This window comes from Berghia stephanieae, chromosome 4 (genome assembly GCF_034508935.2).
Source record: "Berghia stephanieae isolate SIO BIC M18660-M18661 chromosome 4, UCSD_Bste_1.3, whole genome shotgun sequence".
In the NCBI taxonomy this organism is placed as follows: Eukaryota; Metazoa; Mollusca; class Gastropoda; order Nudibranchia; family Aeolidiidae; genus Berghia; species Berghia stephanieae.
In genome coordinates, this window is record NC_088363.1 from 14977787 (window position 1) to 15003586 (window position 25800).

The 25800-nt window shown below is 34.7% G+C and overlaps 2 protein-coding genes across 2 annotated transcripts; both read right to left on the reverse strand.

Moving 5' to 3' along the window:
• Positions 1–2580: 2580 nt before the first annotated feature.
• Positions 2581–25242, reverse strand: LOC144970079 (uncharacterized). The gene is made up of 8 exons (XM_078909293.1): positions 24887–25242; positions 22401–22583; positions 12743–14949; positions 11156–11271; positions 10469–10596; positions 8194–8290; positions 4686–4741; positions 2581–2949 (listed from the first exon to the last, which is right to left on the reverse strand). Exons 1-8 carry the CDS (start codon positions 24897–24899, stop codon positions 2873–2875), a joined length of 2877 nt encoding a protein of 958 aa, XP_078765419.1. The 5' UTR covers positions 24900–25242; the 3' UTR covers positions 2581–2872.
• On the reverse strand, positions 20826–22209 carry LOC144970080 (uncharacterized). Its single transcript, XM_078909294.1, has 3 exons — positions 21742–22209; positions 21296–21418; positions 20826–20955 (listed from the first exon to the last, which is right to left on the reverse strand). The coding sequence occupies exons 1-3, from the start codon at positions 21891–21893 to the stop codon at positions 20826–20828; spliced, it is 405 nt and encodes a 134-aa protein (XP_078765420.1). The 5' UTR covers positions 21894–22209.
• Positions 25243–25800: the final 558 nt, after the last annotated feature.

The following is a 25800-nucleotide window of genomic DNA, read 5'->3' on the forward strand; positions in this document are numbered from 1 at the left end:
AAATGGCAGCCAATCAACTCTCTTCATGTTCTTTACCCAAGGCTCATGCACGGAACCATTAACTATAATAATAATAAAAATTGCTTAAAAAAGCAAAAACTTAAAATCGTCTCTGATTTAACAAGTTTCTACTGAAATAAGTGAAGTTTATCATCAATATCTTGAGAAAGATGAAAGAAAAGACCATAGTCAAAGTTGTGTGCTTATAAGACTGTGGAGAAACCCAAACAAGAATTTCAGATGAAACATTTCCATCACAAACACTTTAGCCAGTCGTGTATCCCCTGCAAGTCAGGAGGGTTAGGTACCCAGATAAGTTCATGAAAGGGCATTTATATCTAATATTAAAACTGATACAGCCAAAGCAACCAATTATACAAGGCATAAAACATTAAAATGATGAGCTATTATTGCCCCTTAGTGACAAACTAAAATCCAAATATAATTTGCAGTCTGATCATCACTCCTACATTAAGTTCTGAAAACAGTCCAGTTAAAAAAAAAATAGTTTAGTCTTTGGAAAAAGTCAAAACTAAAATTCATAAAAGCTAAAACTAGATAGCATGTTCATAATTAACATCCATGTACATTCAAGCATCCACTATGCAAAGCATGTAAAAATCCTCAAATATTTTTAAAAAGAAAAAAAAATTTCAATGAAAAATAAAATGATTAAAAATCCTCTTGTACAAACCAAACAAACCACTTAACAGTAAACTGACAACATGAGCTTCATGGAAATACGTAAGGTCAAGAAAGTCATAAATTGACGCAAAAGAAAGTTGACATAAAACTTCAGAGAGAGAATCAGACACAGCAACAACCCTCAAAGAATTTTGAAATAAAAATGAGAGCTTTAAAATTCTAACCAGTGCAGTCTTGACTCGATTCGTTGAACTGATCAAGAGAGTGGACTAAAAAAATTGACAACATATACAATATATGACACCAACTAAATATTGTGCCAAAAAAATTAAATTAAAAATTGAAAAAATAATAAAGAGTAAACATTGGTGTTGAATATGGTGTTACTTCTAGCTATAGATTGCAGAAAATTCAAACATAGTCTGTCCTCAAACATGTGAATAAATCGTACAACAGCATTGGAAACACTTACTGTACAAGGAAATGAGATTTTTTAAAACAATAATCAGAAAGTTCTTGTCAGTTCCTCAATCTTGCACCACATAACACCCTTTAAAATCCCAAAAACTGACACAGTTACAGTCAAGGGCAAATCAAGCTGAATAGACACCACGACCATAACTTTCGTGCAACCCATTTACATTACAACTAACTCGGGTACGAATGAACAGACCTGCCTACTTGAAAACTTTCAAATCGTAGCTCTGAGAGTGAAAAAAATATTATTTACTTTGACCAAAACTATTCCCAGAAGCATTGCATTATACTTTGTCTTTACAAAATCTACTCTGGTACAAATTTTATTTTATTTTTCAAAAAATTATTCTGTAATTTGCATTCGTAGTTGTACGAAATTTTTCATAATAGTAGGCCTGCATTTTAAAAATCCCGGGTTTATTTGTTTGTTTGTTTGTTTAAAAAACAATCAATAATGGTCAACACTATCAAAGGTATCCCACATTGAACGAAACGAGCATTCAACAAAATCTAATCCATCTCCTTGTGACTCCATTATATCCGAGTTGCAGTGGATTACCTTTGATAAAAACCAGATCACTAGAATGCAAACATATATATATATATATATATATATATTTATATATTTAATAAGCATAGAGCAAAACATTGTCTCTCCTGTAAACATGTTATGATATTCAATATGAGCACAAATGATAAAACGCGCATAGTTTTCATGGTTTCAATTTACACATCTGATTATGAATCTTATTACAATGTGACATGTAATGCACTAGACATCAATGACAATTCATCTCAATATAAATAATAAAACACACTTCTCCTTAAAACTTCCGTCTTCGGGCACTTGTCTTGGGCCAGTCAAGAGCTAAATCACAACCCACGGCCACAAACACAAGGGAATTTAAGACGAGTAGGCAACTAAACCATCCCACCATAAACAAGTAGTACTCATCTATTTTTAAAAACACATCACGTGGCATTGCTCTCTTCTTGTTAATAAATACGTATTTTTTTGGTGCACTAAAGACCGCTCCAGTTGAAAAAATAATAACACTTAGTTGCCATGTTGGGGTGCACATATAACTTTTAATAAAAATAACCTGATCAGTCCTAAAGCTGACTAAAAGAGAGAGAGAGAAACAAATTTTTAAAAATAATCCTGCTTCTGTTGTCTACCATTACCATTCGAACTCAGACTTAGAAACAGATTTTACCATTTAAAAAAAGAAAAAGAAAGAAAAAAAAAAAAAAAGGAAAAAGGGAAAGTCAAGCATTTCGTTTATTCCCATTAACAACAGTGATACCGGTATCTGGTGAAAGAGACAAACTGGCACTGCTGTAGAGAGAGAGAGAGAGAGAGAGAGAGAGAGAGAGAGAGAGAGAGAGAGAGAGAGAGAGAGAGAGAGAGAGAGAGAGAGGAGAGAGAGGAGAGAGAGAAGAGAAGAGAGAAGAGAGAGAGAGAGAGAGAGAGAGAGAGAGAGAGAGAGAGAGAGAGAGAGAGAGAGAGAGAGAGAGAGAGAGAAAGAGAGATCTGACAACTTTTGCTAAATACTTAAAACAGATGGAAGTGCAGGTGTAATATCAAATAATCAACTATGTACAAAATGAGGATGATGGTTGGAAAAAAAAATTGTCTATGGCAAATTAACAAAAAAACAAAAAAAAAATTTTTAAAATGACCTATACACAAGCTTCTTTCACAATGTCATTTTACAGAAATGATGGATAACTAAATTTCAATCAGCGATTAACTGTAATTTGTAAATCTTGGCCTCTTGTCAAATGATCCACCAAAATTAAACGAGTCAGTTGGTCGCTTGAAACCTTTTGAAAATGGAAAAATGTACAGTTCTCATATAAAAAAAAAAAACAAAGATAATCCCATGTATTGTATAAAAGTCACAGGAAGTGCATCAAAATAAAATGGCAGTCAAACCTGTGTTCGCAGACATCTATGCCTGCGGAAAACTGTGTATGAGGAGATTTAACTGTCCGTCATTTTAAAAACTCTTTTCTCTATTGTATGAAAGGCAGACATTTGCTATCTTGTTTAGCAAATACTATTACAGAGTACAGAGCAGACAGACGTCCTCTTGGAATTTATACATCCTTATTGCTTACCCACTTTAGTCGCCATATACACACTATCAAGGTATCCAAACTCTTCATTTCTCGTGAATGGACGGGTATTGGGCTTGTATTATAAAATCAAAACCACAACTTGAATATCACTGACTCCTTGATGCATTATTCAATTCTTCTTTGTTTGCCCTGAGAGCATGGTAATCTCAGTCTGATTGCTGACAGTTAGCAACATAATAATGCAGAAGTCACTTAGAGCCAGAATTTATCCCAGTTTCTATAATATCATGAAGCGTACCATAGCAATTGCTTTCTACCCTTTGGATAGGACGCTTGTCTATGGCAAAGTACTTTCCACCTGATCCAGCTACCCAATCACTGCTGGGTGGACAGCAGAGGTGGTAAAAATAATCTGGGATTGATCTTGGTCCCATTATGTTTGAAGCGAATGCTCTACAAACTGAGCTGTTCTGACTCCCAAACATAAAAAATGCGCTGATTGCTTTACTCTCAAGACGACAGGTTTTATGTTCCTTATAATGGCAGGTTTGTTACCTGGTACTAGACAAACCTGTGAAATTAATATCAGCACTACAGTGATGCTCATATGACTTTTTCTCCGAATAATTTTCATTTATTTATCTATTTTTATTTTTGCCATGATTTCAAGATTTGGATACCAATGAAAAACTTTCCAAATAAAAAAAGTGAATATAAACATTAAAAAAAATATTTATAAAAAAAAAGACAATTCAACAAATTTGCCATTTATAACGTAAAGTGTCTTGGTTATCAGTCAACAATAAACTTTCTTCTATTACATTAATTAGAAAAAAAAAATGTTTTAAAACAATTTTTTTTAAATTAATGAAAAAAAAAAAAAAAAAAAAAAAAAAAAAAAAAAAAAAAGAGAGAAATATATAAAACAGTAATTAGACTTTTAAAAAAATAAATAAAAAATTAAAAAATGGAAATGGACGAAAATCAGAATTTTGTCAATAAAAAAAATAAAAAAATAAATAAATAAATAACAGATAAATAAATAAAATAATTAGAAAAAAAATATTTAAATAAATAACTAAATTACCAGAATTGGATGAAAATCGGAAAATCAAAATTCTGCCACAAAATTTTTAACAAATAATTTATTAGGAAAATAAATGAAAAATCCCCAAATAATATTCCGATTAAATCAGATTAAAAGGCAGGCCTGCTTAAAACAATGCATATTTAGTTTTAGAAGTTTATTCATACCCCGTTGAGAGGTATGCAAGGAATGGTAACTGTACTTTAGTTAATCTTGATGAACCGTTTGACAATCAGGAGATGCCCATAGTTTCATGATTTATGTTTTTTTTCTAAAGCTTAAATCTCCCTTAATTCCATTTAAACCAACTCATATTGACAGGGCCAATGTTTGAAAATATCGAAAAAAGGATCTTAATGTAAAATTTTAAGAAAATAAAAAAACTACTCACCCCTAAAAAATCCACCTCCTCCGCCCATACCACGTCCTCTGCCTCGAGAAATGCCTCTGTGGTAGACAAAATATTTGTACAATTTTACAAGGATATAATAATAATAATAATAATAATCTTTATTGTCCAAATAGGCAATTATTGTTAGGTTACAGCTCTTGTAAAAGGCGAAAAAAGTAATTAAAATAGTGGTAATAACAAAGATCATTGATTGATGCATTGACTACCTGAAAAAAAATTGTTGTCATCAAAATACTAATTATAATAAATTAAACAGAATTCTGTGTCACATATAAGAGTGAAAGTAATTTGATATCTTTTTAACATCTGCATTAAGCTCTTAAACAGTACTGTAAACCCTATCCATGAAATTGTGTACAATGGAGAGCCAAAAAGGGGTAAGATTTGTAAAAAATGTGGACAATATGGAGAGAAAAAAAAAAGGGTATTTTGTTAGAAAGTTTGGAAAATAATAGTTACCTGATAATCTTTCTCTCTCTTCTAACAAATGATATTTATAATTATAATGTAGATGACACAACTACTATTTGTCCAAAAACATGCATTTCAGAGGTTAAATTGTTGGTATAAATAAATCCCCGACATATCCCAATGAAATAATATTCATTGAACTCCCAACATGAACTTCCGAGACATGAGACAAAGTAGTGTTGAATGTACATTAACGGACTTGGCAATCAACCTCAACTGTTTAAAAGTTATCATATTATCCCCAATATATATATATATATATATATATATATATATATATATATATATATATATATATATATATATATATATATATATATATATATATATATATATATATATATATATATATATATATATATATATATATATATGAGCCAAGGTCAAAAGGTGCCAATTTTTTTTCTCCAAATAAAAGTGACATAATAGTCCATTCATGTTTCTATATGTGTAGCAAAAACCCTGTACTTCATGAATCAAAGGCCCTTTAGATAACTTTAAGGTTCAACGCAGCATAATATCGTCAACAATACCTATCGGTTGCTGGTGTCACCTGTGACCGGTGACACCAAAATGAGACAAAAAACTCAATAACCAAAAGGTTTTTGTTGAGTATCAAACTTTATTTAGTAAGTTATAGACAAAAAGACACAATCAACAACAATCATAGTACAATAATATTACCAACTATTGAAGAAAATGTTGCTTTTTGGTGTCATCGGTCACAAGCAACATAGAATGCAAATATATTATTTCATAAAAATGTATGTACATTAACAACAACAATATTGCTTATGTTTATTACCAGCAATGTTCAGAAACTTTTGGAATAAAATGTTGGGAAATAATGTGACCAAAGCATATCTTATTTAGCGACATTGTGTCACTTGTGACATTTGACCGATGACACCATTACTTATGTCACAAGCAATACAAAATTGCAATTTCGACAATATATCCATTAATTTCAGTCAAACCAGTGTAATAACCACAGTTAAATATGGAATTTAATAATATTCAGAAACCAAAGACTTCAAAAATAGAAATTTACATGGAAATTAGAGCATCTGAATGTGACTTGTGACATAAGACCGGTGACACCATTACTTATGTCACAAGCAACACCAAATCACACTTTCGTCCATTATATATCATTATTTTCAGTCAAAAAAGCACAATAACCTACTCTAAAATGAAATTCAATAATATTTTAAGAAACTAAATACTTTCAAATTGGAAATATACTTAGAAATTAGTAATACCATTGTTGCTATTACTTTGGTCAAAATCGGCACTAGAACGCAATTTTGCCTCAATAAATCAAGAAAAGCAACTGAACACATGTAATATAGCCTGTTAAAATGTAATCAATGACATTTCAAGCTTTGAAGAACATGAAAACAGAAATACATTAGAAACTGCAAACTTAAGTGTCACCTGTGACATTTTAACCAATGACACCAATGGTCACAAAAGTACCAGAAGTCACACAAACACTAGATAAATATCAGCCATGGTAATGAATTCATGTAACCAGACAGTAACATCCGCCCTACTGCTCAAATCTGCTAGTTTGTAGTAATTTAGTGTGTTAATAGTAAATCAAATCAAATTTCTTGACAACCCTTCTTTTATCTGGATTCGTCAAAAGCTTGAGTTTTGTCTTTTTCTGGATTGATACAACCCTGAAACATAAAAAGTTAGAATTACAAGGAAATAATTGTGTCAAAATCACAGTCTTATGTGAGATGTCATAATATCATATTTGTAAGTAGAATAACAGCTGAAAACATAATTTTTTGGTGGCACTTTGTAATATCCAATATCAAGTGTTGCTTGTGACAATGTAAAATAGCGATGACACCAAAGTTCAACTTACCTTTTCTGCCTGGAGCCACGCTGGAAAGGCAAATAAAAGTGCTGCACTTCACAGACTGGTAAGAAGGGTGGATCAAAATTGCGAATCGCCATTTAACGAAACAAACTTCCACGTGTTCACGCATGCCGTGTTGCTTGTGACAAATGACACCAAAACCAATAACCTCAATACCGGTTAAAACGGTATACATTTACTCCAAGATTTGTGTTCAGATAGTAAATCTATGCTTTTTTCTCATAATAAAACATTTTATAAACATTAAACATGAGCTTTAAAGTTTCTTGTCGAGTCTTAGTATTGTGCTGTGTTTGATGACACCAAAGGTCACAAGCAACACCAACTTTCTAAGAAGTCTATATGAAACTTAAACAGATATGTAATATACTGCAATTGCGTTCAAAAGTAAATTTTGACTTTTTACTATTAGTCAAATTTCAATCACGTGAGCTAAAACATCACATTTAATTTCTACACGATTTCTAAAAAGGTGATGCGTTGACCTCGTTTTAAGCACATGCCAAACAGCATTCAAATTTCACTTTCAAGTTGTTTATTTCATATTCTGTTGAACAGAGTATGTTGAGCTATCTCATTTTATCTCTTCTTCATATTATCAATTGATTACAAGCATTAACCCAATGAAAACAGCCCATAATTAAGTAAAAATCAAATTTTCTTAACACTGGTATCAGGCGGGCACCTTTTGACCTTGGCTCATATATATATATATATATATATATATATGCCTATAAATATTTCTTTATTTTGCACTTCAACAAAAATATGCCATAAACAACGCTTAAGGTTATCAAATAGTCATTAAGAGTAAAAAAATCATTAAATAATTTTTTTTTTAAACAAACAAAAAACAAAACAAAACAAAAAAGAAATGGAGGAAAAACAGGATCTTAAAAACAGAAGGTTATCAATCATTTCTTTAAGGGTAAAAACATCACGAAATCATTTTTCTTTCAAAAAGAAAAAAATTAAGGAAGACCGAATCTTGACAAAATAATATGTCAAAACTTAATTTAAGACCCTTAAAAAGATAATGGGAAAATCATGGGGGGAAAAAAACATGAGTTGGCAGCTCTATGATTTGGTTCATAACTTGTAAAACATGAGAATAAAGCTGACCTTCCTCTGAATCCTCCATCTCCTCCTTCAACAAAGCCTCCCCTGCCACCTCCACCACGACCACCGCCACGATGTCCACCTCTACCCTGAAGACCACCTGAAAGTTATGATGATGTATTCGAAATATTTGAAAAATCATCAACAAGACAGCTTAAGACAATTCAGACCATAAAGTATGAAATACTAGAAATTTCCCTTATGTGTCATGTCAATGCAGAGCAGCCTACTTGAAATTTCAAAAATTCGTAGTTTCCATGGGTGCCAGCAGGAAGAAGAGATGAAACCTGAAACTAAAATCTCGACACTTTGCCAAACCTGAAAATGTTCCTACTGAAAATGCGGCCTAAACTTTACTCTTATTTCATCACCATTTTTATACCATTATTAAATGATTACACAGCAAACATATTGACACAATGAGGAAATTAATTGTTACCGATGAAATTAGGTTATTTTACTCAAAACACTGAAACCGGAGGTATTTGACTTCTGAGATATTGCGAAACCGGAATTCCGGCATGAACCGGAAAACTGGCACCCATGGTAGTTTCCAAGGGAAAATAAGAAAATAAGAAAATTCCACTTTAAGTAAGTAGCATTAGAAATAAATAATTTGCCCTCAGCATGATCCAAAAATGCTCCTAAGTCCTGAGGAACTAAACTTTCCTTTGAGTCAAAGAAGAGACTGGAAGACCCAAAATGGGATGGAACTGAATCAATTCAAGTATAGATAGTATGCTTGGCTAAGAAGCTCATAACATTGCCATCCGGAAGTATAACGGACCAACACACAAAACTGTGTGTATCCATGAACATTTATAGTCACGTTAATACAGTTTAGTGAGCATTACTCATAAACGCGGATGGCAAAAAACAATAACAAAGACCTGAGTGATGTCATCTTCGAACTATCTATATATCAAGGCTGTGGGACATTTGTGGATGTCCACTCCATTCTAATTCTAATGCAAATAGGCGTAAGCAGCATATGTATCTAGATTTTCATCTCACTTGTAGTAATAGTAGGAAAAGTAAATTTGGATTGATGTTAATTTGAAATTTTTATAAATTTTACTTAGTAATTCAATAGTTTTTCTTGAAAAAGTCAAACTAATAACTAAGGTAATGGCATCACAGTAAAATAATTTAAAAGGATTTGATAAATATACTTTAATTGGTGCGAAAGTCAAATTTCGTATTGTATGCAATAAGGGATTGAAACTTAGTTGAACTGTTAAGTCCATAGAACGTCTGAGCTGTTCGAATTTCAAACTAGATTTGAAAAAGTGAAATGCTGAGTCTCTTTAAATGGAAAACTCACAAGGCCTTGTTATATTTCCATGTCGCCAGCTCTCGCATGATATTATTAACAACTTTGAAAAAAAAAAAGAAAACACCCAAACAAATAATAACAAAATTAGTATCTATTTCATCTCAATCAAACTCACTCTATTAACGTTTTATCATCCCATTTTATGTTAAAATATAAGACTGCAAGCACCTCTACTGTTATATATTATATCAATGAAAAAGGTAAAAAATGAATGATAAGAAGAGAATCATTCTAGGACCATATCTCAGACCAGACAATTTCCAAAAGAAAAACGGGTCATCTTTCATGAGGATCAAGATTAAATGCAATGGAAAATCCACAGGACATAAATGGTAAAACTAAACAATGATCCAGATACTCATGGACAGGGTTATGAAAGATAACACAGAGTGTAAATATAAAACAAAGATCTGAGATGGTGTGTATGGAACAGGGCCAGACAAAGCAGGAAAGAAAAATACAAGAAAAAAACATACATGCCAAAAAATTCTGCCTGTTTAGACTAGGGATCGAACCTCAGACCTCAAGTCTAAACAGGCTGATTTATTTTTTTTTCTTGTATTTTTCTTTCTTGCTCTGTCTGGCCCTGTTTCATTCACACTTTTTCATATCTTCCGTCTTACAGCATTGCCCGATCCCTAATTTGTCACTTGTAAATGTAAAAAAAGACACTAAATACAGATCAGGGTTGCTAACTCAGGAGGCAAACATTTTCTGAACTTTTAGGCAGACACGTTAACCGATCCCTTTATGAATGCTAAACTTTAGTAAAAAGACATTATGAACTTAATTTTATCAGTATAGCAGGTGATTGGAATATATAATGAGGGTTTATAACATGCTGAATTCCGTAAATATACGGAAAATTAGCCAACTTTGAAAAATGAACTTTTGATTGATACAAAGAGTTAAGCATCCAAGATATCAAAAGGTAAAAATTACCTCGATGAGGATTGTCCCCTTCCATTTTACGTATTTGCAGTTTGTGAGGAGCTCCGTTGAGATGAGCTGTCAACACTTCTTGACTGGATACGACTACAGAGCAAATCTTGCACTCAAAAATATCAGTTCTGATAAAAAAATATGAATAGTAACAAATTCAAATTACAGCAGCTCATTTAAATTTAAGCTAACTAATAATAACAATGAAAATAATAAGGCTAATAATAATAATCATAATGATGATGAAAAGAACAATAATAATAATAATAATAATAATAATAATAATAATAATAATAATAATAATAATAATAATAATAATAATAATAATAATAGTAAACAAATCACACTACTGAAGGTATACAAAGATATTTGGGGAACGCCCCTATTGAAAACTAACGATGCAATTATTACAAACAGTTACTGAGGAATTTCTACTTTTTTAAAAAGTAACCAGAAGTTTCTGGAAGAATCTGAATGAAAGACTGTCCATTGCAACCCAGCCTCAGGCAACAAACAATCTGTACAGTTTGTCTAAACAACAACCAAAATAAAAACAATAAACAAATAAATAATTTTTTTTTTTAATCTCTGTGAAGCAAAAATGCGTATTATTACTCTTATCTACCTAATATAATTAAACAATTTTTTTCTGTATTCTTTTCTATTTCATATTATATCAATACTCACTTATTTGCTTGGCGTAGTTTCTTTGCATGATTTTTGCCCTTGTAATGAATCTCACTCTGTCCATCCTGAAGGAAAGAAACTTTGCAAATTTTGCAGTATTTCTTTTCATCCATCTCCTGGAATAAAATTAATAATCAAAGATCAACATTCTCATCAGACCATAAATCAAATACATAATCACATAAACAAAATAAAATTAAAAAACAACAGAAAAAATATCAGTCTTGTGTTTTTAAAAATCGAACATAACGAGCTAGACAGTCCTTCTGTCCTTTGCTATTCATAGGAAAGTTTTATTTTGAGGTAAACATAACCCATCTTTTTAAAAAAATTTTTTTACAAAGCTTATTGCAACAATACATTTATTTCTTAAACCATCCTTCAAAGATTAAATATTGGGGAGCAATACAATCAGATTCCACCGTAGCCAAAAAAAAAAAAAAAAAGCTAATAAAAAGGATGTTGCCCTGCAATTTTGTATGCAAAGACCTAAACAAACTCAACATTCGTGCCATTGATCTGATAATGATATGTGGAATTTCTTGCCAAAGATTTTAATTAAAATAAAAAACATTTAGGAAACTTTAAAACTGGAATGGAGTGATAAATATCTAAAAATCTCTTTTAAAAAACGAACAAAAACACGTAAACTAGAGCTTTATATAGTGCAAGGTCCACTAAACATGCTCAAAGCACTTTACAAGGGGTCCCTAGCCAACACCAACTCTTGTCATGTAGGACAAGGCATGCTACTGGGTGGAAAAACACCTAGACTGCAACCAGGAACAATCTCAGTCCCTTTGCATGCAAAACGAGTACTCTACCAACTGAGCTATCTGAACCCTCGAAAAACTATTGGTTAAATAATGAAAAATAAGCCAATAATATGACGGTCTATTCCAAACAGAATAGCAGGTGCAGCTTATAAAAGTATGAACAAAGATTATACTCTGTCCACAATTTTTCGGCAATTTAAAAAGTCATTACTTTCAAACTTTGATGCCAGACCTTCAATTTTTGGGGTATTTTACATTCTCTTTCCCAGAAAACCTTATCAAGCAAAATTTTGTCCTCAAGGTCTTCAAAATAACTAAAATGTATTGATAATTTATAAATTTTTTTTTTTGGTGCGTGTTTAGTGATAGAAAAACGACCTCATAGACAGATTAAGTTTGTATTAGCCACAGATTGACGCTGCTCATCCATGTACAAATATTAAAGCAAAAAATCTCATCTATTCATTCACAATTCTGTATGGGACGAAGGAGGTGGATTTACCCCCCCCCCCCCCCTCTTATGGTAAATAAAGAGATTGAAAGTATTGTAAAATGTTTTAGTAGAGTGCAAATGTATTTCATTTAAAACGTTGCTCAAGCTGAAGCATTAGATGAGGATAAAATTTTGGTGGAACGATTGATACTACAAAGAAAATGAGTATGTAAGAAATTAAAAAGAGTGGATCAAATTTTGCCACGGTCAGATGGTCACCCTATTTATTGGCAAATGGTTTATTGTAATGCCAGGGGAAAATAAAAAAATTGTATGACTATGCCTATCTATATAAAGACAAAAACATTAAAATCTCACCTCTTCCTCCTCTTTCTTCATCTCCTCATCAGTTTTTGATTTGTCTGAATCTTCATTTTTTGATGTCTCTGTATTGAATCCGGCAGAGCGACCATTAGTTTGTGCAAAAATACGGACTTTTTTCAAGTGGTTTTTCCCGTTATAATGCGCTGACATTTGTGGACTAGCCAACCTCACGTTGCAAAGCTTACAGAAATGCTCTGTAGTAAGTGTTTGTAAAAGACTACGCAATTCTTCAGACATCTCTACCTCCGTCAATTTCTTTTCATTTTCAGTGTTGAGCAGACTCTTCTCTTTTTCAGGATCCAACACAACTATTGATGCTAAAATCTTCTTTTGAATTTCTTCTTCTCTTGCAATCTCCTCTGGAGTTTCTGGGGCTTTTTTGGGTGGTGCTAGAATTTTAGGCTGTGCTTGTTCTGCTGTTTTGTTGTTCACCGGCGTCTTATTTGTTTTCTTTTCTTCGGGTTTCTTTGCTTCTAACTCTTTCCTTACATCTTGGGTCATTTCTTTAATCTTCGAGGAAGCTGCAGGGGCAGGAGCTCCAGTTGTTGTAGGAGCTGCAGTGGTGGCAGGTGTAGATTGTTTGGTCTTTGCTTTGGATTCAACCTCGTTCAAAAGCTTTTGATTGGGATAAAACGGTGCTTTGCTACCACTATCATCTTTATTGGTGGTTTTCTTGGCAATATTCGTGTGGAAGGCGCCTTGATGACCAGAATCTGCTTGCGTTGTCCTGCTTAAGGGTTCATTTTTCTTTGTGACACTAACTGAACCTGCAGCAGGACCTGAGGCAACCGGTTGCTTACTCTTTCCAAAATCTCTATTATTGTTGAAAGAATTCTGATTGCGCATGTGAAACTGGCTCCCTCCTCTGTCTGAGAATCCCTTATTGTCATTGTCCCGTGGTCCAAAGTTGTTAAATTTGCCACCACCACCTCTGGGAGAAGAACGGTTGTTAAAGGAATCACCGGAGGGCCGATTGTTCATTGGATCACTCCATCCATTATTACCAAATCCTCCCCGGTTCTGAGGGCCGCCGCCTCGTTGGCCTCTCCAACTGCCTCCACTATTCATAGGTCTTGTATTATCATTTGACATCTGGTTGTAATTCATTCGGGACTGGCTCCCCATGTTTCTTGCCGTGATAGGTGACCCTCTATTACCACTTCCACCACGCTGATTGAAGGTATTAGTATTATTATTATTATAATTATTACTGTAAAATTTGTTTCCTCTTCCTCCTTGTTGAGAGAAAGTGCTACTACCTTGAGAAGAGAAGTTATCATCCATTCCAGAGAAGTTACTGCCTCCATGTTGAGTAAAGCTGCTGCCACTATGCTCTCTCTTAGGATTGTAGGAGAAACCTCCAAAAGATTCCTCAGGCTTTTTGTAGTAACCGCTAGCGCTACTACTACCAGCAGCACTACTTGAACTTGTGCTGTTCCATACATCTGACTTCCTGTTCTGATTGTATCCAGGTGCTGGTCCACTGTAGCCACCAAAGCCACCATCATCATAGCCACTTGAATTATAAGACTGTGTACTTCGAAAGCCACCAGTAGTACCAGATCCAGACGTATTATTTTGCCGATATCCACCAGAACTCGGCTGCTGGGTGCTTTGATACTGACCAGCATCAGTGACAGATCTCTGTGTAGTTGGCTGGTATCCACTAGATCTATTCTGCGATGTACTCTGAAAGCTGCCAGACGGTGTTCCATCAGAAGTTGAATGGTATCCACCAAAGTCTGAAGTTTGAGAATAATCATTTGAAGGTTTGGAATACTGCTGGGATGATGAATAGGACGACGTGCTCAGTTGTTGCTGTGAGTAAGATTGCTGACTGTCGTAGGATGGATTTGAAAAGCCTGTGGTAGAGCTATTGTTCTGATCTGTGCCAAAGGTGTAACTGCTAGTTGTCTGCTCATATCGGTCTATGGGCGGGTCGGTATAATTTGTGGTTGCCGTGGAATAATCATAACCAATGGCTCCCGTGTTGGAGGAGTAGTCTTGACTAGCAACGGGCATAGTAGAGTCTTGATCCACAACAGAGCTGGAATATTGATATGAGGATGACTGATATCCTGATGAACTATCAAATCCCGAAGATGATGCTTGCTGGCCATAGCTCTGTTGACTATAAGAGTTTGAATTTACACCATAGTCATTGTTTGTCGAACTGTAATAGTCGGCCGATGTGGAAGTATCTGGAAAAATTATGAAAGTAAAAATCAATGAATGAGTTTCACAGACTCCGTTGTGAAGTATAGACAGCACTTGAAAAAAGAACATGACAAATATGTAAATAATATGCTTAAGCCAGAGATAACGGATGATAATCTAAATGGCAGACTTACGAACAGATTCTGGAGATACATCTGTTCTAGGTGTAAAGATGATGCCAGTATACAAACAAGTCCTTCAAACTCGTGATGGCTCAGATATGACAGACACAGAAGGAAAATGAAAATGCAACATATTGAACAAACAGTATGAAAGTGTGTTTACTAGAGAAGAAAATGTAATGTCTTATTCTTATCAGGAGTACCACATGGGCGTGTATGCTTCTTGATATTTATAAATGACCTTGGAAACGAATTATCTCCACAAACAAGGCTTAAACTGTTTGCAGACGATAGCATTCTTTTCAGGACAACAGAAGCACATGAACCCCAAAAAGATCCTGATTCCCTCCAAACGTGGTCAGATACATGGCACATGAAGTTTCATCCATCAAAATGTTATGTCATGTCAATATCAAACAAGAAAGAGCCTTAAACTCACAATTACACACTGCATGATCATCCCTTACAATATCTTGACTCTGTAAAATACCTCAGAGTCCATCTCAATAAGAAACTAAAGTGGCAAACCCATATAGAACATATCACAGCGATGGCAAGGAGGATGTTGGGATTTCTCAAATGGAACATAAAGCAATGCCCCATGCAAATAAAAGTTGATGACAGGCTACATAAATATTAAGGATTGCGATGCCTTAACTCTCAAACGTTCCACTGTTTTGAGCAAAAATTGTGAATGGAGGGGGTGCAGGTACATTAGGATACCCTGAACTCACTCACTGTGCGCTAATGCTGGCATGTTATATATCAATTTGCTCGTCAGATGTTTTAGTTTCACATTCTTAAAGTTTTTTATAATTTCAAGGCACTTTCCTGGACACAAATATGATTTATGTGTCAAGGTAGGGTCTCAAATTTTCAAGTAAAAACTGCATTTTCTGCAAATGCCAAGAAGGAAAAAAATAACTGTTCAAAATTATGATCAAAACAAGTTTATTTTCTAAAAATACATCATGTCTTACAACTTTTATGCAAAACTCAAGTATGTAATGCATAAATTGAGCATCTGGTGGGGTCTCAAATGTATCCACACATTTACTCAAACAAGGGGCATAATCCAATAATTTTTACATGTTCACAAAAATGTCTCTAAATTGCTTATGTCAGCATTTCTTTGGCATATTTTGGATATATCTTGGTCAACAGACCTAAACACATGATACAAGAAGACATTTCAACATGGTGAAAAGGTTTTGGGGTAATAATTCCATTACAAAAGTAAAATTATATAATTATTTTAAAATTCACTTGTGTGTCACTTGTTTAGTGCAAAGACTGAACTATACACACCAAAAAAATACACAAGTTCCTTCTTACTGATACAATTGATAATACATGGATAAATATAATAAAGGACTTCAGTATACATATATATTTATTTATATATGTAAATGTATTCGCAGAGAGCGAATAGTATTTTTTTTTCCGCAAAGAGCGAAAACGAATGATTATTCGCAGAGTGCGAAAATATTTTAATTTCACAGTAACAGTACCTTAACAAAATAAAATAAAAATAACAGACAATTTAACATTTAAAAAACAAAGAGCATTTTAAAATACAATAATAAATCAAATAATTTACTCAAGAACTGTATGATACCACAACATACATTTTCTATCCGGCTGTAAACAAAACCATTTTTTACAATATAAACACCTATGTCTAGTTTTCTGTACTTTCCCCCTATCTAAGCATAACCTACAATCACCCCTTGAATTTGAAGAAGCATCTGGTAAAATTGGATGGATTAACTTAATTTCTTCATCTATATCATTATTTGATGCAACAGATGAGGACAAAGATACATTTTATGGTCTGCTACAACAAGTCATTGACAAGTTGCCAAGGAAAGACATCAACATATTGATGGGAGATGCTAATGCAAAAGTGGGACAGGATAACGTAGGCTATGAAGGTATCATGGGACGTCATGGCATGGGAGAAATGAATGATAATGGAGAGAGGTTTGCAAATTTCTGTGCATTCAACAGTTTGGTGATTGGAGGATCAGTGTTCCCCCATAAGAGGATCCACAAAGCAACTTGGGTCTCACCAGATGGTGTGACAGAGAATCAGATTGATCATTTTTGTATCTCTCGTAGATTCAGACGTTCATTGGAAGATGTGACAGTACAGAGAGGGGCAGATGTTGGATCAGACCACCACCTGCTATTGGCAAAGCTTAAGCTCCGACTCAGAAAACACGGGGCCAGATCACATACAAGAAGAAAATTCGAGGTGAATGCACTTGATGGGGAAAAGAATGAGGAATTCAAACTACAATTGAGTAATAGATTCCAACCTCTTACTGAGCTCGAGGAGGACATAGATGTAGAGTCACATTGGGCAAAGATCAAGGAAGTCTACATAACAACTTGCCATGAGGTATTGGGGGTAAAGAAATCGGAACATAAAGAATGGATAAGTCCAACCACCTTGGACCTTATTGAAAAGAGGAGAACAAGGAAGGAACAAGTGAATGCAAGCCGAACAAGGGCTTCAAGGCTGGATGCACAAGAGCAGTATCGAGCCATAGCTAAGGAAGTCAAAAGATCTGTGAAGAAAGACAAGGAAGCATTCATGAACAGACTTACAGAGAAAGCAGAAGCAGCAGCGACTGGAGGACACATGAGGATCCTTTATCAAACTACCAAGACACTTGCTGGAAAATATGGGAAACCAGAGGTACCAGTCAAAGACAAAGATGGGAAAACTATTTTTGGAAAAGAGGCTCAATCTGAACGATGGAGGGAACATTTCAACTGCCTTCTGAACAGACCACCACCAGACAACCAGCCAGAAATTTTGCCTGCAAGGAATGAGCTACCAATTAGCTGTGATCCACCATCGATAGCAGAGATTGTGGGTGCCATTAACAAGATGAAAAGGGGGAAAGCTGCTGGACCAGACCAGATTCCACCGGAGGCTCTAAAAGTTGATGCGAAAAGAAATGCTGAGGCCCTGCACCCACTATTTGAGAGAATCTGGAATGACGGGATATTCCCAAAGGATTGGAAGGAAGGACATCTTATCAAGCTTCCAAAGAAAGGGGACCTCAGTAATTGTAATAATTATCGAGGCATCACTCTTCTTTCTATCCCAGGAAAGGTTTTCAACCGTATTATTTTAGAGAGAATTAAGAATGCAACAGATGCTAAACTGCGGGACGAACAGGCAGGTTTTCGGAAAAACCGTTCAACCACCGACCAGATTGCCTCTCTGCGAGTCATAGTAGAACAGTCTATAGAATGGAACTCTCCTCTTATTGTCAACTTTCTGGATTACGAGAAGGCTTTCGACAGTATTGACAGAGCAACATTGTGGAAAATTCTGGCACATTATGGACTCCCTGAAAAGATAGTAAACCTCATTAAGGAAATGTATGAAGGATCAAGTTGCAGGGTTGTACATGAAGATCAGCTTACTGACAGCTTTGAAATTAAGACTGGTGTCAAGCAGGGATGCTTGCTCTCACCATTCCTGTTCATCCTTGCCATTGATTGGCTAATGAAGGAAACCTCCAAAGGGAGAAGAAATGGGATACAGTGGACCCCCTGGACACAGATGGATGATCTGGATTTTGCAGATGATCTGGCTCTTCTGTCCCACACCCAGGACCAGATGCAAGCAAAAACCACAATTATAAACAGCCTCTCGGAATCAATTGGTCTAAGAATTCACCCTGCAAAGTCAAAGGTCTTGAGGATAGGTACGCGTCAAAGGGAGCAGATCAAAGTAAAAGATCAGGAACTCGAAGATATAGACACTTTCTGCTATCTCGGAAGTATAATTGACAAGGATGGAGGCACGGAAGCAGAGGTGAAAGCACGAATAGGAAAGGCACAGGCTGCATTCACATCTTTGAACAGAGTTTGGAGAACTAAAGATATCTCCCTTCAACTAAAGCTAAGACTTTTCAACTCAAACGTGAAGTCTGTCCTACTGTATGGATGTGAAACTTGGAACGCATCACAGGCATGTATAAGGAGGGTACAGATTTTCGTAAACAGGTGCATGCGTAAGCTACTCAGAATAAAATGGATGGATAGAATAAAAAATGAAGAAGTATGGAAAAGAACACAGCAGAAACCAGTGGGAGAGGATATAGGAAGAAGACGATGGAGGTGGATTGGACACACGCTTAGAAAGAATGACTCAACTATAACAAAGAAAGTATTGGACTGGAACCCTCAGGGCAGAAGATCAAGGGGAAGGCCACGAGGAACATGGAGAAGAATTAAAGAAGCTGATATACAAAGAAGTGGTAAGACCTGGAATGAGATAAAAAAGTTGGCTCAGGATAGAGAAGGATGGAAACTGTTTGTCTGTGGCCTATACCCTGACCCAGGGTGAAAAAGGCAATGATGATGATGATATCATTATTATCACTATTCCTGCTATTTGCTTTAGATTTACTTTTACATTTACAATTACAATTTGTATTTAAAGCAAGTGGTGGACCCTCTAGATCATCTATCCCGCCTAACTGCCTGGCTAACTCCAGAGTAAAATCTAACTGATTATACTGTTTTGGTCTCTGTAATTCTTCAATATCACTATGCCTAGCTCTATATTCTTTGAACAGAATATAACTATTAACCCTAGCAATGTCAATAAAATGAAAAAATAAACTTTTCCACCACTTGTGTGTTTTTCTAAGACTATTATATTTCCCAATAAGTTGATCAGACAAATCTACCCCATTCATATTCTTATTGTAATCTTTAACTAATTCAGGCTGTGCAACATCTAATTTTCTGAAAACCCCATTATCTTTACTCCTACGTTGTACTACTGCCTCCTTATTTGCATCATGTATTGTAGATATAAATGAAACTGTCTTATTATCTTTCCACTGTAAAGCTAAAATATCACCATCCCTATGCCATCTAAACTCCCCCCTCTTAACCCTCTTTTCCCATTCTCTAACGTTCTTTAGACTAACTGGAAATCCTTTTCGATTAACTATTATTGTCCCACAAGCTCTCACATTCTTCACAACCAAATCTTTAAAAAGTTGAACACTAGTATAAAAATTATCCACATATAAATGATATCCTTGATTGAACAAGCCAACAAGCAACTGCATAACCACATTATAAGCTAAACCATTTGTTGTATTACCCCCTACCTTACCCAAATAAACATCAAAATTGTGTGTATACCCTGTCTTTGAATCTGCTAAAACCCACAATTTCATTCCCCACTTTGTTGGCTTGTCCTTCATATACATTCTAAAGCTATACCTTCCCTTATTTTTAACCATCCTCTCATCTATTGAAATATTCTGATAAGGTTGAAACAATTTCATACATTTTCTACGAATATAATCCATCATAAATCTAGCTTTACATAATTTATCATCTCTATTTTCTGTTCTAAAATTACTTATTTTTAAAAAACTCATAAGACATTTATAACGCCAAATTGACAAAAACCGACGCGCCCACAAACCATTCAACAATGTCTCCTCACACCAATATAAAGTAACACGCTCCACTTTCACACAACTCATGTACATCAACAAACCAATAAATCTATACATTTCATCCACATTCACAGGTTCATCCTTCCACCTCTTATACAACGTCGGTTTCGAATCCGCACACATACTCGCATAATCATTCGTCCACTCACAAAACAAAGACAACAGTTCTTGAGTAAAAAAACAAACGAAAAAAATCTAAAGGCGTTAAAAATTTTCGGTGATCTAAGCGAGTCACCGTATCAGGCAGGCGTGAACCAGGGACTCGCTCAGGGGAAAAGGTGGCACTTTGTTCTCGGGACCACCATCCACACATAGTTTCTTCGGCTGTGATGGGCCAGGGATTTCATCATGATCCGAACGCCTGAAGAAAATAATAATAACAAGAATTAAAATAAAAAGAAGTACTTTGAAAACAAAGGAAATGAAAAATAATTCTGAAAGGAGAAAGCAATTAATTACACATATAAATATAAAATATCAAAATATTTTATCACTCTCCCTTTTTTACATCACACACTAGTTCTGGAATAATATTTCTTGACATAGAGTTGAGTAGAGTAAAAATACTATAAATAATCTTCCTGTAGACCCAAAACTGAATATATAACATAATATCAACAATAATACATCAGAAAACACAAAACAGTCAATATGAATATAAATGCTCTATAAGAACAACTAAATATCAGGTCAGTTCTCACCTTTTTCTTTGACAAGCAGAACTAGTTGTGGCAGTGGCAGTGTCAGTATCATCAGTAGGAGTAGGGACTTGTGCATGTCTCCCAGTTTCATTCCCACAGTCCTCACACGGAATACGAATCTCGCTAGAAGAAAGAAAAAAGAACAATATTTTATTATACAAACTGTCGACACATCAAATCAAGACATACAAATCATTTCTATATCTCATTCAAGTGGCCGAACTAACCGTCTTCTGACCTCCATGTTTGTTTACATTTTCAACACACAACACTTCACTCGTCCTAGTCAAACTCAAGCACTTCATAAATACAATTATAAACCAAAAAAAAACAAACTTTTTGTACTATATTAATGAAATAGATAATAAAGTTGAATAAAATATACATATCATGGCATTATGTGATCGTTTGATGTTACTTTGAGAAGATTTCTGAAAAATACTTACTCGTCGTTCTCACTGTCAGATCCCATATTTGGCGAGTACGGCAGGTCGAATTCTTGAGACCATTCAGACTCAATTTCATCATCATCCTCGTCATCACTTACATCCACGTTGAAGAGGATGTCATAAATTTCAGACTCTTTGAGATTTGCCATGGTGCAAAAAGTTTAAATAATATAAATTTGATAAATTGTGAGTTGGAGTTGTAGAAAGATTTCCCGAAACAAAATGGCGGATCGAAGGTAACGGATGGAGTCGTTAGCAACCTAGCTTTCGTATCTCTCGTTATTTCGTAACATTTTTTTACATTTTTAACATAATTGTGATGAATTATTAAATGAAAATCATTCTTTTATAATAAAATAATAGTTTCAACACATAATCTGGCGATTTTTTACCGCAAAATGGGATTATGAAAAAGGGGGCGTTGTCACGATCACCGGTGATCGTGGTTTCTATTTGTGGAACGTTTGAGAGTTAATTAATCCTGAAGAGGGTATATTGTTGATTTTTAAAGATAACTATAGTGACTACCATTTTTATCTACATAAAAATTATGAATTTTTACATTTTCAAGTAGGGGGGTCTGCATATATTATCTGGTGAATGGAATCCACATTAATAACTTTTCATAGATTTCACAAAAACTCCTGGATAGTTACCTGCAGGTTGTTGGTAACCACTGGAATAAGAGGTGTAGTCGTATTGAGAGTAATGGTCTTTGGCAGTTGAAAACTGGTCAGAATTACCATACTGAGTACTGTCATAGCTGCCTTGGGTGGTGTATGTAGAACTGAAACCACCAGTACTGTCAAAACCTGACGGTTGTTGGTAGTTACTGTAGTCTGTTATAGAAAGAGTATTGTGTAAGTAAAAGTAATGCCATTATAAGAATACTAATATTAAGACAAAGCCACATAGTTAACTTTAAATATTAATAGGAAGAAAAAGATGATTCAAAGCTGCTTCTTTTAACAATTCAGAAAAGTCAGATTAGAAGCAGTGTGTGTACCCCCCCCCCCCCCCCCCCCCCCATATTTTTCATTCAAAACTTACTCCAACCATATTTACCTCTGAGAAATCTTGGATCTCATGACTTAAAACTGTGAGCATCTCCTACTTAAATACTTTGGTGATAGGTCTCATAATATTCGGGCCTACAATATGGAATGATCTCCCTCAGTCTTGTAAGACTTTTCAGCTCTATAGAAATTTTCAAAAGTCATCAAAAAATATATCTTTCCACTAAATTCTTACTTGATTGAATTTTTCTTTTAATGTATATCATGAGACTATGTATTAAGTAATTTTTTTTTCTCTGATACTGTTTGGATATTGGTTTAATTGGTCCCTGCGTATTATTGTATTCTGTGTAAAGTGTAAACAATGTTCAGTTGGTTTAAGATTAAGCGCTTTGAGGTTTTGACAAAAGGTCTTATAGAAATAGGCTTATTATTCTCATTCGTATTAGTAGTGTAGTTCTACGGCCTGGTTTTCACAACACAACCTAGATTATGATTAAGTCTGAGGTTCAACCCTGATATTAAACATCCAGGCAGTATATTTCACAATGCAATGCCTTAACCACTCGGCCACCACCACCCCCCCCCCACTACCCCCAATATATATAATTAATGGTGGCCTCTAACTGCTTTAATTGAGGCTGGACTGCCATTTTTAATCCTAAAAACTTGTTTCAAAAGTTGTCCAAGTCTGATTGTCTGGATGAAAATGATTTAGACTCTTGATATTTTCTTCTTCTTTGCATCAAATGTAATTATTCAAATTTTGACTGTAACTTGTAAACTGTAGTAAAAATCAATAGACAAAAATAATATAAGCATAAATAGTATAAGTATAGGACATTTGATGATTTTTTCATTCAGACCATTTATTATTAGGTACTTTGGTAAACGTCCATTTGGCCCTCCAGCAGGGAGCCGATAAAAGGGCTAGTGGCTGTGACCCGATTTTTTTTGACTTTTTAGTGATGGGTCTCAGAAAAAGTTCCATAGATTTTTTGTTTATGGATGGATTTTAATGATTGATGTCTTATTTTCTTCAGGAGAAATTACTCTATCGTTTTGTGTAGTTTATTTTAAAATCAATGACAATTTAGTATAACTTTTGATTATGGATAAAATAGGGTATAATTTAGCTTTGGATAATTAAAAGATTAGAACTTGGTAAATCAAAATTTCATGCTGGCTCGTTTATTTAACATCTTAACTTTTATATAAAATTAAATTCAGGGAAAAGTTGTATACCGCATCCATGAAATTCGTTCCAGCAAAATCCTTACTCAAATATTAGCGGCCATTTTAGACCAGTTTTGAAATCCAAATGGTGGTTACTACCGGAAATGCAACACTTTTCAGGTCACAAAGTCCGTCAGTAAATAACAAAGGCAAATAGAAGACCATTTTTCAGCCTTTAAACTAACATAACTTTTCTTCTGCTTATCTGATTTTCACAATTTTGGTATCATTAGAATCGTGTTGAAAAGCACTTAAAAATGATATAGGTTTCATTGAGCTCAATCCAATTTGAATTTTTTACCAAAGTACCTATTATTATTGTAGCATCTTCTTTATATTATTTTTCAACATCTTTTTTTTCTCAGAACAATGACAGGTCTGAGAATAACATTCGGGTCGCCTTTCGCTTTTCCACTGACATGTCTGAGAATAATCAAATCTCTTAACTCTTGTTGACAGTTGACAATGACTTATGACTGACAGTGAGACAGCCTTCACAATTGTTGTAGAGAAGTCTTGTCTTGATTTGAATTTGATATGGAACTCGGCGTTTTCTTCTAAATTTCTGCATCGCTACAAAGTATAATTAAATTACATTTATAAAAATGTGTGTAACTCTATGCCGTGAAGCCGCTCGTCACTGTCTTAGTATCAAAAGCAAGCTGTAGTCACTGCAGTGGTCGGTCAGTGTAGTGTAGTGTAGTGTAGTCTGTAGTGTCAAGTGGTCAGTCAGTGTAGTGTAAGTGTCAAGTGTTCAGTGAAAAGTGTCGGTCGATGGGTCACTCAGTGGTGAAGAGGCCAACTTACAATCAGCAATCTACATAGATTAATCAAATATATTCTATTTTCATGATTGCAAAACAAATAAGATGGGAAATCGGGCGTCTTACCAGAATATGACATTGTTTTTAGTTTTACATGCAGGAGAACGACGCTTCAAAACTGGAAGTAAAATAGAACCGGGTTTTGGTCATTGACTCAGTGCGTGCACGAGTTGCACAGACACATGCAAGCTCCTAAAAGCCTGTCAGCAAGGCTTGTTCTTTGCACTCTCTTAATTGGCAAAAGAACGACCATGAAATTGATATTCAAGCTAGGAAGAGCAGACTTTACATATTCTTGAGGGGAATCCGGTCGAGTAGAATGCGGTGGTTGTAATGCCAATGGCAGTAATGAACGACAATGATAAAATCAAAAGTGGCACAACACATCAACCCTTTGTATTTCCAGTATTTTTTGTGAGATTACCAATAGCCAGATAAATTAACTCTAATAAAGCCAAGAATTAGTAACACACATTTTTATTCAGAAAAGAGCTTTGATTTACCAACCATTGCTTTATTGAATGGTAAAAGTAAGCTGAGGAATAAAATCAAGAAAAAAAAATCAGGAAAAAAAAAAAAAAAACACACGAGAAGGCCTACATGCTACACGTGTCTGATACCTCTCCCCCTCTATCGTGGATATTTAGTATGAATACTGGCCATGTGAACACCTGAGTTTGTTGGTATGATCTAAAGACTTAGTTTATGTTTACTGTTAAACAAAAAGGCTTGAGCGTTTATATTGCGCAATATTAACTAAATTTGAGCAAGCCAACAGCAACATTTAACATGTAGGACGAGGCATGACGCCTGTTCGGCGATTTCAATTTTTTTTTTCGACAGAGACAACACTGTTACCGGCCATGTATGTACTCATTTTAATCCTGAATACGGTGAGATAATGTGAGTAAAGGGCCTTTTCCAAAGACTCAACAATGCGATGTTCAGAGTGAGCACTTAAACCCTGGACCTTCCGATCC

Bases quoted from the DNA above. Each gene is read 5' to 3' on its own strand.
- LOC144970080 (XM_078909294.1), bottom strand. From the start codon at position 21,893: ATGGCAAATCTCAAAGAGTCTGAAATTTATGACATCCTCTTCAACGTG. The intron at 21,419-21,741 runs GTAAGTATTTTT...TCTTTCTTCTAG, and splicing joins TCTGACAGTGAGAACGACGA to CGAGATTCGTATTCCGTGTG. The intron at 20,956-21,295 runs GTGAGAACTGAC...TATTTTCTTCAG, and splicing joins TCTGCTTGTCAAAGAAAAAG to GCGTTCGGATCATGATGAAA.
- LOC144970079 (XM_078909293.1), bottom strand. The intron at 14,950-22,400 runs GTAACTATCCAG...TAATTTTTCCAG, and splicing joins TGGTTACCAACAACCTGCAG to ATACTTCCACATCGGCCGAC. The intron at 2,950-4,685 runs GTGAGTAGTTTT...CATTTTCAAAAG, and splicing joins AGGAGGTGGATTTTTTAGGG to GTTTCAAGCGACCAACTGAC.